At 37.7% G+C, this 13551-nt stretch overlaps 1 protein-coding gene across 5 annotated transcripts in view; it reads left to right on the forward strand.

Moving 5' to 3' along the window:
• Positions 1–13551, forward strand: part of Mpdz (multiple PDZ domain crumbs cell polarity complex component) — a 142677-nt gene that overhangs the window by 60195 nt on the left and 68931 nt on the right. For all 5 annotated transcript variants that reach the window (XM_034503712.2, XM_034503715.2, XM_076934728.1 and 2 more), the window contains exons 13-19: positions 1841–1947; positions 3761–3907; positions 4715–4879; positions 6383–6568; positions 7543–7752; positions 8688–8804; positions 10476–10643. In XM_034503712.2, the coding sequence (XP_034359603.1) occupies positions 1841–1947; positions 3761–3907; positions 4715–4879; positions 6383–6568; positions 7543–7752; positions 8688–8804; positions 10476–10643 (1100 nt within the window). The remainder of the gene's footprint in view (positions 1–1840; positions 1948–3760; positions 3908–4714; positions 4880–6382; positions 6569–7542; positions 7753–8687; positions 8805–10475; positions 10644–13551) is intronic.

Raw genomic sequence — 13551 nt, forward strand, 5'->3', positions numbered from 1 at the left:
TTTATACTAATTAGTAAAGAAAATACTTAGGCTAAACTGAATACTAAGAGTTGGGGAGAGGATAAAAATACTGAGAACATGACTTTAAATAGGAAGTGAATATGGGCAGGAAGGGTTATGTAGAAGAAACATCGATTTTGCTGCAGAAAAAGCAACTAATGAGAAACTTGCATATGTGTGTGGAAGGATGTTGGCACCTCCAAACTTACAATCAGGAGTACTTGAGCTATTTAAAATAAATAAGTAAATAAATCAGAAACCTGGAAGTGGTTATGATGTACCTGGTCTGTCCATCCTGGCAGGGTGGGATGCCACTGCCTTTCTAGAGGATGGTGACTCCCCGCAGGATGGTCACTTACCTATTCAACAACATTGGAGAGGAAGGCTCTGTGGCTTTTTGTTTGTATTTTCAAAGTTCTGAAATGAGGTCTGGAGGCAGGTAGGGATAAGAATGACATAGCCTCGGGCAGAATGAGTGTGAATCTCAGTGTCATCTGATTTTCCTCATTCCATTTATAATCCCCCATTATAATCCTGTTGAGCTATGTGAATGCACACATACAGTCACACACACACACACACACACACACACACACACACACACACACACACACGACTGAAGGTGAACTGGGGGAAATAACTTCTGTTCCCAGAATTAGGTTTAAAGATTCCTTAAGAGCCTGGCTCACTGTTGACTGTTACCCGTCCCATAACTAAATTTTAATTTGGACAGAAAACATTTATTCACAGGGGTACTTTCCAGTCCTGTTTTGCTGTGTTCTCTAAGCTAGACATCGAACCTAAGACTTTGCATATAACCAAACCTTTAAAAATAGTTATCAACTTTGTCCAGTTTTTCAAGACAAGTTCAGAATCATTAACTAAAGAATGATGAGCCTGAAATGAGAGACAAGGTAACTGGTGGAAATCTGAATTCTGGAATATTCCTTAAAGTAATGTAAAGACTGTAAAGGAATAGAACTTTTGAAAAGAAAACGTTTACGAGTAAACACCAAGTGACATTGTACATGTTGTAGGGCTAGTTGTGCATGTTGTAGGGCTAGTTGTGAATGTTGTAGGGCTAGTTGTGCATGTTGTAGAGCTAGTTGTACATGTTGTAGAGCTAGTTGTACATGTTGTAGAGCTAGGTGAACCTGTTGTAGGGCTAGTTGTGCATGTTGTCTGGCTAGGCCTGTAGCTCAGTGGAAGAGTTCTGTTGCAAATAGACAGAGACACACAAAGATGCTCCTCAGTGCCAGCTTTCAGCTCCACATTCTGAATTTGCAATTATTTTTATCACTTACTTGATGCCTTTTTTTTCTCACTGACTTGATGACCTTTTTTTTCTTTAAATTAAATTAAATTAGTGGGATTCTGATTCCAGGTTTTATCTTAATACACATTCTCAGTTCTTCATTGTTTCATACTTTTATATATATTTTCCAGGTAATGGAGTTGTCTGTTACTATTCCTTTGCTATGTGTGTGAGGTGATATCATAGCTTCCTTTTCTACTGACCACAGTTTTACTGTAATATTACCAGTAGAAAGAGCTCATGTGTCTGAGAGCAGTGCAGAATCCTTATTATTTTAATGAACATTAGAAAATGTATAGAGACTTGAATGGAAAGTTTAATTAAAGCTTAAATGTTGTCCATTAAACAAGCATACTGTTGTGTATGTAGGCACTAGTCTAAATCAGATCATTAAAGTTCAATAACATATGAGGGAACCTATGAAGAGTCTTGACAAAGAACCAGAGGAAGGTTTAGCCCGGCCTTCCTAGTGTAGAAGGTGAGTTTTGTGTGCTAGTACTGACTTCATTATTTTGACTGTTTCAGGGTATCCACTGTTGTCCACTGAGCTGGAAGAAATGGAAGATGTGCAGCAAGAGGCTGCCCTGCTGACCAAGTGGCAGAGGATTATGGGAATTAACTATGAAATAGTGGTAGGTTAGCTTGCTCTTCCTGTTTTCTCACTTGTACCTGTGTCTGTGTAGGAAATTCTTGGGAAAATAAAGATAATCATTGGAAGGAGCCCTGGAGAGAGGTCAGAGGTCAGTTTTTTTTAAAGTTGTAGTGATTGCTAAGGGACTGGAATACATAGTTTGCAAGTTTAAGAAGTCCTGTGTCATTATGCTTCAGTATTTATGAGAGTGTTATAATAATATACACACAAGAAAGGTTTTCCTGATTTATACAAAGAACCAGAATAAAATTCACAGTTTACTTCAAATAAGTTAAAGCTCATCCTGAGCTAGAACAGAGTTGCAGGCTTCCTTCCTCCCTTCCTCCTTCCTCATCTTCCCTCCTTCCTTCTTTCCTTGTTAAAAAAAAGTCACTTAAGGCAAGGTGTCATGTAGCCCAGGCTGGCCTCAGATTCTCTGCATAGACAAAGAGGACCGTGAGTTCCTGACCCTCCTGCTTTCCTTGCCCTAGTGTTGGATATCCAAGAGTGTACTGTGCTCTACACACCATCGTCTTCATCATTCTTACGCATTTAGCTTTTGTGATACATTGATTCTGCTTCACTTTTCATATCACTTATGGCAGTGTTGGATGTTTATGAACTGTGTATCTCGCTAAGATACCAGGGTTTGCTAGTCTAAAGTAACAAATTTGACACACATCATTAAAATGTCAGAATTCAGAAGCAAAAGTAAAATACTACATTCAGTATGATTTTTTTCATATCTATAAGACCTTTAGTCTCTGGGTTAGAAGAAGCAAAAGAAAACAGATAATATATATTATAAGCAACTCTGGCCTTCACTGCTAAGCAGTATTGTCAAATTTGCACTTCATTTTCATAACAATACTTGTTTTAAAAACTCAAGGTAATTAACCTTCAAATAAGAAATGAGTAAGTATAGCCACGAGCTACACTTAAGTTGGGGAGGAATACAGTAGAGTTCAGGTGAAGAACTCTTAGTTTAGCACTGACTTCTGGGTGGGATTAATGTGGCTGGCATGCACAGCAGACATTTCCTGTTTAGGGGGTAATTGAATGAAAGGTTAGCCTCCCACAAGCCATTTCATCTATATCAGAAGCAATACTGAACCTTTACGGGCCCTTGTACACCTGTTGTCTGGATGATATTCCCTGTCCTCTCTTAAGAGCAGAAGTGTGCTGCACGACAAGACCACATCATTTGTGATCCATGCTCAGGTAAATAGGAGTAGCTCTGCCTTCTCCTTGCTGCTGTCTACTTGGCAGCATTAATATAGAGAAGGTGGTGGTGCAGAGATAGTTGGTTACTTCAGTGGAAACCTGACTCTTTCTTAGAGTATTTGAGCTCTATATTGGGTTTTCAGGGCTGAGATTCTACACATCACAGTTCAGGGTCAGGTGACTTCATTCTGATACTGGCTTTTAACCAACCACCATGAAGATATGAAAGGTCTTGTTTGGTAAAGTTATTATTTGGGAAATGACACATGGCCCCCATGGTGTGCATAGCAGCAAGTCCTAGGTATGTAGTCTCCAGGCTGTCAGCTGTGCTCAGATCTATAGGAATTTCTGCTGAGAATGCTTTTGGGTGTTTGTGGCTAGACATATCCCTTTAGTCTTGGTCTGTGAAACCATTTGAAATAAGTATTTTCCACTGGTAGTGCTACAGTGATATGTAGCTTACCATAAGATTCTTAAAGCTTTTTGTGGAGATTTGACTTTTTTTTTTTTTTTTACCAGATGAACTTACAATATTTACATGAGTAGAAAAAACCCCAGAAGAATTAGAGTTGTGATTTTTCTCATTTCAGGTGGCTCATGTAAGCAAGTTTAGTGAGAACAGTGGGCTGGGGATAAGTCTGGAAGCAACAGTGGGCCACCACTTCATCAGGTCTGTGCTACCAGAAGGCCCTGTGGGACACAGCGGGAAGCTCTTCAGTGGAGATGAGCTATTGGAAGTAAGATGTTCTGATTTCCTTCTGTCTACTGATACACAGTGTAAAAGGCTGCTGGAGAGTTAATGGGGATGCATCACTAAATCATAAAGTCAGTGCAAAGCAAAGGTACTGAAACTGTGTGTGTACGCTGACTGCAAGTTCCATATGTTCTCTTTTGATGGTTATTGCTTTGTTATGTTTTATGCTGTTTTAGATTTCAAAGACTATGAAACTTCTGTGACAATTTTTTAAGCGTGTATTCAGTTCTTAGTATAGTCAACATCTTCATATGCTTCCATAGAGAATAACAGCAAACTGCAAATACATCCTGTCTGTCCCTACTCGCTCAGTTCTTGTCGCTCACTAGCTATCTACTGGTATTTGTTTCTCTGCAATCTGTCAATGTTTTTTAAATGCAGAGATAAAAAAATAGAAAAAATTGTTTTCAGTTTTAAAAACATTTTACCATACTCTATATGCCATTTCTAATCTTTCTTAGTAAATTCATTAAATGCTAATTCTTTGTAGTCTTTTCTTCTGTATTTGTGGGGAATATTTTTGTTCTCTCTTCCTACCATACACTTACAGATCAAACCTAGAGAGAAACTAAGGGTTTTACCTTGGTGCTTGAGAAGCTACCGGTTACAGCCGTACTCTGAACACGAATTCAGATCCTGTTCGAAAATACTCGCCCAGGTCTAACTACAGGTCTTGGCAAAGCAGAACCACTGCCATTACCGTAAAGAAATTTATGTTGTGGGAAAATGGTACCCTCACAGAGACCATTGCATTATAAAATGTATTTTATGTGGTCCTGTCTTTCTGCAGGTGAATGGTATAAATTTGCTTGGGGAAAACCATCAAGATGTGGTCAATATTTTAAAAGACTTGCCTATAGATGTGACGATGGTGTGCTGCCGTCGGACTGTGCCGCCCACCGCCATGTCAGAAGTGGACAGCCTGGACATAAATGACCTTGAGCTCACAGAAAAGGTATGAAACTTGCAGAAAGAAGGCTAATGTGATGTGTGATGCTGCTAGAATGTTAAGCTGTTTTTATTTTCCTCAAGACTTGATTTGTTTTCATAGAGTCTATGCTTATCCAACAGATCTAGAACTCAAACAGCTTGGGCTTGTATCAGAATTGAACAAGTCACCTCACCTTTCTGAACCTTGGTTTCTGTTTCTGTAAAATGTAGGTTAGGATGTGGCCCTTCTCATGGAGACTCTCTGCAGGTGAAAGTAGTTACAACAGATAACACTGTGAACTTGACACTGGGCACCCCCAACAGCATGCTGTTTACTTGACAGGAGGTACCACAGCACCGTGTGTACTTGGAGTGCCCCCATTAACTAGTTCGACCCCAATTGGCAGAATTATGCTAATATACAGATGGAAAAGCATACTTTTATATACCCACCCAGCCGCATCTGGTTTTCAGTTAACCATTTAGTGAATACCTAAAATACAGAAAGATATAGTTATATGTTTGGGTTTTAATTCATTTGTACATTTTAGTGTGCAATTATAAGAAAGTTAACTCACAATTCACATCAAGTAATTTTCTATGACATATTTTTTTCTATATGCTTATTCTTATCTGTTTGAATGAAAATTCCAGGAACAGAGCTAATTACCTTTTTGGAAGGTGATGTAATACAGAACCCTAGTCAGATTTTATGAAGGAGGGAATTTCTTTTACATTATGCTGAAGGAATCAATACAGTGGAATAATTTTGCTATTTAAAGGGTAAAGAGCATAGTTTATCATTCACGTGGTGATCATAACAGGAAAGAACAAGAAACATGATTCCAAATTGTGTGCCACTGGAAGGCTGAGCCATGGCTATGCCTGCACGTGTTTGGTGTGAGTGGGATGGTCACAGGAGAGCAGGAGAGGAGGTTTGTGTCTGTGGCTCTAGGCAGTGCCATAGAATATCAAAAGCAAAGGCAGCACACAAACTAGAATTTCATTCTTACAAACACACTTTTCTTAAATTCGATATGTTACTATAGATAAATGGGGCTGGCTTAACCTGTCTTCAGTTTCATTTGTTTTTGTTTTACTTTTTGTTTGTTTTGTTTTGTTTTTAGAGAGAAGTTAACATTTGAAGCCCAGTTATCTCTACTTAATCTATATGGTTCTATGGATTGTAGATACCTTATTTGCATATAATACAAAATTTTACAAACACCAACTTTTTCTTGAATTCATCTTATTTTTATGAATTCTTTTTAGTTAATAACAACAACACACTTCTTTTTATTTTTCATGTAGATATGACTCAAACATACAAGAAGTGTAAGTCACCCATAAGCTGTAGATGCATAACCACTAAATAAGCTTATAGGAAATTATAGCTTCTATTTTTAATGCCTTTTATGACTTAGGATTTTGAGAATGTTTTGGTGGGTACAGACAGAGAACCCAACCTTTTCCTTGCAGTGTGCCAAAGCTATTCCCTCTGATATGAGATGTCTGGTCTGTTATTCAGCCTCATATAGATCTAGGAGAGTTCATTGGGTCCTCAGAGACAGAGGACCCCATGCTGGCGATGTCTGATGTGGATCAGAATGCTGAGGAGATTCAAACACCACTGGCCATGTGGGAGGCAGGCATCCAGTCCATAGAGCTGGAGAAAGGGAGCAGGGGCCTCGGATTCAGCATTTTAGACTATCAGGTAAATATATACCATTTTTCCTAATTGCTGTAAGGATACCATATTCTAAAAGTAAATTGTTACTAGCAGATAAAAGGAAATAATATTTTAGTTAGTAACAGCATTTTCTTGTTCAAATTAATTGCTCAGGATAGTAATGTAGTCAATGTGATGTTTTTATTATAAAAGGTTTGTTTTAGCATTATATTTATTGAACTGTTTAATGTTTCAGCTTGAAAAATTGAAGAAAACACAGAACATAGTTTAGAAGTATCATAATACAGTGGGTTCTCTTTGTCACTTGGGGAATATTTTTATTTTCATGCTCTTAATTTACAGCTTACACTTTAATACTCACCTGTAAAGTACTAGCTATTTCTTTCTTTTGTATAATAAGTAAGATGAATTTATACTTGGGCGTATCTAACATTCCAATCATTTTTTTTGCTGAATTTATGATTGTTTCTACATTGGCTCCATGCAGCCTGCACCCTTCCCTGGGTTGTTCTGTGCCGGGCAATGTGGAAATGCTGAGCACTGTCTGGTAGAACACAGGTGTTAATCTTAATAATCTTGAACTCAAGCTATCTCTGAGGATTCCAGATCATACACTTTTTGTATTTCTTCATTTGTAAAGGACAACACCTTTCTTAGAAGTAAATCCATCTACTGTTCAAATACTATTGTTTCTCATGCCCTTAACATCCAGCTTCAAGTGACAGCATAAAAACTTGACAGTTTCCCCCAAATTAAAATGTCATCTTAAAGTTATCTAGCATTATGCGGGGTCAGTTTAATGACACTAGCAAATGAGGCTTTCATTGCTTCTGGCTAACTTCTGTGGTCTTTCTAAAATGAAGTAGACATTAGTTTGTTCTAGGGACTAATTAGAACCTCATATGAAAACTGTAAGACACTTGAAACAGAGCATATTTGTAAAATAGACTTCCGATGTCTGAATGAGCTGACTGCTTTTCACCCTCCTGCCCTGTTAGGACCCCATTGATCCAGCAAACACCGTAATAGTTATTCGTTCTCTGGTGCCTGGCGGTATTGCCGAAAAGGATGGACGGCTTTTTCCAGGAGACAGGCTCATGTTTGTCAATGACATTAACCTGGAAAACAGCACTCTTGAAGAGGCCGTGGAAGCCCTGAAGGGAGCACCCTCAGGGATGGTGCGGATAGGAGTGGCCAAGCCTTTGCCTGTAAGAACCTGGATTTTATTGATCTCTTGTATATATGCGAGGGAAATGGCTGAGGAGAGCAGAATAGTTATTTAGAAGCAAAGTCATTTTTTAGCTAGTTCCGGACAGTATTTGATGTTACATAATCTGTTTGCACTGAAGCATATGATGAATATTTTTGTCACTTTAAGTAGAACTTAATGAATAGTAAACATAAGTGTGTGGGCAGATAAGAATAATGCTTTTCCTCCTAAAGTTTGACGAGGGTTGCTGGCCATAGAGTACAAGTGTAGAGCTCCTAGTGTCTTAGAATGGCAGCCTGAGTTTGGTAGAGGAATTCAAGCATATGGCAGCCCTGAACAGTTTAGTTTCACTTAGTCCTCTAAGCTGTGTTGGATTTAAGGTCCTGAGTTGTCTGCTTGGCTTGTAGGGGGCAAGCTTTAAGTGTTTTCAGTTTTCTTCAGCTGTTCTAATAATGCCTCCACTGCGTTTCAGAGAGGTTGGATGAGTTCATTGTGTCCTCAGTACCATTCCTTGTTAAGTAAACTGCATTCTTTATAATAATACTTGAGAGAGGGCACAACACTGATTTTCTTTAATGCTTTATTCTTCAGCTTTTAAAGTCTTAATACTTAAAAAAAAATTCCCTTTTATTATTTAGTCAGAGTATTTAGCAGATAAAAAATGACCAGACAATTACAATAAAAAGTACTCATTTTATTGTCATTTGTGAGAGTAATTATTGGTGGGTATGCTAGGAAAAAGGCCTCCTTCAGGCGAGATGATTAGCATCAGTATTTGTCTAACTACATAGCTTTCTTTCTATGTTGAAGTCACATGGTGTCACTTGGAGACTCATCATTCGTTCATTCTTCCTCTTGTCCCTTTCCCCCTTTCTGCCCTTTTTGCTGTTCTTTCTTTCCCACAATCTCCTTCTCCACACCAATGTTCTGCAGCTGTCACCAGAAGAAGGGTATGTTTCTGCCAAGGAAGACGCCTTTCTCTGCTCACCTCACAGCTGCAAGGAGACAGGCCTGTCTGACAAAGCCCTCTTCAGGGCCGACTTGGCTCTGGTTAGTAGCCACAACCGATCAAGCCTTCTTTTTAAATTCTTATAGATTATACTTTTAAAAATTATTTTGCCACAGTTTTATTGAATTTCTTGTTCAGTGTATGAAAGAGCTTGATGTGCATATATTTCTTTAAACTAGAGAGTGTGAATTAGGTTGTTGACATTATATATTATTGCCAGTACTAATTTGGAAGAAAGATCATTTTTTTGTTGGAGTTTTATGAACTCTTGATTATCTATTTTAGATGATTTTGATGTATTTATAGTAAAGAGAGTACACTCACATTATACTTAAAAATATGAAGTGACTTTAGCCCTCTCTGGGGGCATTATAATTTAGAATACTGTGGACTTTGTGAAGTTCTCTGATGTTAAGTCATACCTTGACATAGCAAGTTCATTTGGAAACAGGACAGGAAACAAAGATATCATTCATTCATTCTGTTTTTCTTTCATTTTTCTTTTCTGAGATGGGCTCACTGTGTTGCTATGGCTTGTCTGAAGCTAACAGTCAGCCATCCACCTGCCTCTGCCTTCTGAGGGCTGGGATTAAAGCCATATGCAGTCGTACCCAGCTCATAGTCTTTAAAGCACATCAAGAGACAGTATCCTTTATAGGGTTTGGAAGGCATTTTTGAACCCCTTTAAATGAATGCCAGTTGAGAAGATCACTTTCGTTCATTTGGAAGCTCAGTGCCTTGTAACAGTCCCAGAATTCCTCAGTCTTTCTAGTGAGTTCTGTTTGCTTGAACTGGTCACTCAACTTCCTTCGGACCTTATGTTTCATCTCTACAGTAATTGAGCTAATTGAATTTTAGAATCTTTTAAGATTTAAAGGCATCAGTGATAGCTATTCAAATTCTATTTGAATATTCTTTTTGATAGTATTTTAAGGATAACTTTTATCTATTATAAAAGTTTTATAATAAAACTTTTTATAAAAGTGTGGCATAAAGCTCAGTTAATACTGTCTAAATAGTACACTATTTTTCATCCAGATTGTTTACATAATATACACTGGTAGATGATAACCTCTGCATAGTGACTTTCTAGTGAATTTGAACAAATATTTAAAATATATTATCAGCTTGTGAATTATTTTCTAAGAGGCTAACTTTGAAATGTTTCAGCAGCATTTTAACAGCTGTTTATATTGCTATGGCTTGCTGATGTTAAAATGTTTATTACTTAATGCTTCTGGAGACTAGTTCACAATCTGGCCACTTCAAAGTTATTCTGATTCCAACTCAAACACCAAACTTCTCTTTGGTTTTTATATCCTAGACCAATAGACAGTCACATAACTGCCTTTATGAATAATGGTTTATTAGTTGAATATGAAGAATGATAGCCTAATGCTTTGCATCATAAAACATATAACTATTTAAACTTAAAATTGATTAATTCATTTGTTAATTGCTCCCATTAGCTCTTAAGTTGATGGGATAGGACGAAATAGTGTCTGACACTAGACACTATCTGGCCTTTGCTGTGGGTGGTCTGTCCATCCATCATTGTGCAGATCTATCAGTGCAGTTTTCAAGCAGTTAGGAGTGGGGAAGGCACATGCAGAAAACAGGACAGACAAGGACATAACTGTGCCTTTTAGCTCCAGTGGTGACAATGATGTGTGGTAGGGTATGGTAACCAGCTGCTCTTACTTTATTCCTAGATAGATGTACCTGATGCTGAGTCCATAGCTGAATCAAGATTTGAGTCTCAGTTCTCTCCTGATAATGACAGTGTCTACTCCACACAAGCCTCTGCCTTATCTCTTCATGATGGTACCTGTAGTGATGGCATGAACTACAGCCCCTCTCTCCCATCATCTCCTCCCAAGGTACAACAGAAATGTCACTTCATTTTGGAGAAGTGTCTGTGAATAACCTTTTGGAGATCAGAGTTTCTGAAATTTGTAGGAGTAGCATGTCTTAGTTACTGTTCTCTTGCTGTGAAGAGATATTATGACCAAGGTGACTTGAAAGAGAAAGCATTTAATTGGGGACTTGCTTACATTGTCAGTGGATTAGCCCATGATCATGGCAGGGAGCATGGTGGCAGGCAGCATGTCTGTGGAGTGATAGCTAAGAGCCTATATCACATCTACAAACAAGAAGCAGGTAGGTAGTGAGACTGAATCTGGCGTAAGCCAGATTCATTCAAACCACCCCATAGCATATTAATGATATCAGATTTCTTTAGTCACAGGTTCATATCGGATCAGAGTAAAATGTCACCAATGTTGTTGATTGTTTAGACTACTAATGACCAATTCTAATGTTTGTGAGACAGACTAATAGAAATAAAAGTTCAAAGATTTTATTAATATTTTCACAATACATTTCTCAAATTATGCTTTTAGCAATTAGGAAAGTTTAGAATAACTTTTTTAGTTTCTTTTAAATAACTTATGCAAAAGATAGAGTAAAGGTTTTTTTTTTTGTAATTTGATAAGTACTAGCTAATTTATACTTAGTGCTGTCACTAATGGGATGCATTGTCAAAGAATATTCTACATAAAGATTATGGTGGAAGGCAGTGTGTGCTTATGTCAGTGGATATGAATGCAGAGCATAATCACTGTGACACATCTGCTCTCGATATCTTAAATGGGTTATCAATATGAATGCTAATATTCTATTAATTTCCTGGGTGACATACTCTATAACATTCAAAAGTGGTATTTTAAACTGTACAAAATTTTAAGTGCAAATAGAAGTCTTGATAGGTATTTTACTTTGATTGTCTGATTGTTAGAGATTGTTTTCAACACTGTTTTTTACTTATTGTTGATTTGTGCATCTATTTCAGTCATGTTTCTTTTATATTAGCAAACAGATTCAAACAGATTCAATTCTGTTTGAATCTCTGAGAAGTGATTTATAAAGCATTTATAAAGTGTATATACATATACTGTAAATATCTGTGTACATTAGAGAAAAACTTAAGGTGTGTAGGTGTGGCACCTCCCAACTTCATGACAGATGTTATTTTGAAGAAAACCTTGATGTATGGGGATGCTTCTCTATCAGATACAATGATACTGGGTACAGAACCGAGTGTCTAGGCAGACAGTTCATGTATGGATATAATTTCTGTGTGGGTAATATATAGTAAGTGAGCATGAAGATAAAGAGAATAGACAGTATTCTCTCTTAAGGTGATACTGTTTCCCTCATACATTGAATTCAGTGGGAAAGAGCCCTGTTAATGAGGATGTAGGGAAACAAGATCCCTTAGGTCTGTCTTTGTTTTCTTTCTTTCCTGATTAATAACTGGTTATGGCAGTTCACCTGCAGAACATTTTGTGTTATGTCTGATTGTGCCCGTTACTTTTGCCCATGCCACCAGGCACCCTCCTGGACTATGCAAGATAAGGTCTTAAGTGAACAGCAGCTCCTTGCCTGCATACCTGAGTTCCCTGTCCGCAGACCATCTGGACTATGTTCATTTTTGACTAGCCTCAGGGCTGGAAGCTGGTTTCATCTCCTGGTGGGATCTCCAAAACCGTAGCATTGCACACATCTTCTTTCCAGTGGGACAGATTGCTTTGTTTAATGTAGTAATTGTTATTTAACGGGATTATACTTATACTATCTGCAGACTGAGAAACATACATTTTACAGGGCAAACACTGGCTCTGTGCAGTGCAACATAGTGACTTGCTGAAGTTGGGGTGCCTCATTTTTTTTAAGAAGTTTACTCTTTTATTGAATCGAAGTTTGGCAAGCTGGCCTAACTAAAATACTTAAACTAAAAAGCAAAAATAAGCCATTAATGAAGATGTTTAAACCTCCTGTGGGCTTTCAGTTCCCTTAGCAAAACATTGCAACTCCGGCGTTTTCTTGTGTTGTGCTTTTGTTTGTTTTTGTCTCTGAATTTTAGTACTTAGAACTCTAGTGGGAAAAAATTATAAAAACTGAAAAAATTATATGATATATCTTCACTGTTTGCACTAAGTTCATCATACAGGGCTTGTTAAGGAATTCATAATCGACTTTTAATAAAATGTTGATAAGCTTATCTCTGGACTTGTAAATTAATTAAATTTAAATTAAATTAATAACATTCATGGCTATTTAAGAATATGTGGTTATGTATACTATAGGACCATATTGTATGTCTGGGTAAGGAAGAAAAACAGATGCTGGTGTAAAGATTTGTAAGAGTGATCAAGCAGAGCCAGAGCCCTAAGACCTCAGAATTTCCTGCAATTTTTGACTTAATATAATGTAGAGACTGGAAATGGAGCTTATCTCCTAGGAGACATATCTTTACAGCTTGGTTGGGTATGCTACTGGGATCTATAGGTGCTGACCTTGGAACGTGTGCTTGTCCTGGTGGAAGCTGGTGCTTCAGAGCACAGTTTAGCCTCCTGCAGCAGGGGAAGCTCTGAGTCCCTGCATCTGTTCATATATGAAGTCTCCCATTTTGGCAGCTTGGGGAGTATATTATACTTTAGTTATATTCATTAATACTTATAAATTTAAATTCTCTACTTCTGCATTATCTAGACTACAGGCAGTTTAGTGAAATACTGATTTCAGTTGAACATGATGGCTTCCCCATCACTTGAAGGCTTATTTAATTTGATTTATTTATTTGTTTGCTTTTTCATTTCTTTCTTTATTTTTTTGAGCTAAGGTCTTACTATGTAGCCCTGCATTGTAGACCAGGCAAGCCTTGAACTTAGAGCTCTGTCTGCCATGCTTCATTCCCACTCACGGTGCTGGGGTCCGGGGCTAAAG

The sequence above is a fragment of the Arvicanthis niloticus genome, chromosome 5, assembly GCF_011762505.2.
Source record: "Arvicanthis niloticus isolate mArvNil1 chromosome 5, mArvNil1.pat.X, whole genome shotgun sequence".
In the NCBI taxonomy this organism is placed as follows: Eukaryota; Metazoa; Chordata; class Mammalia; order Rodentia; family Muridae; genus Arvicanthis; species Arvicanthis niloticus.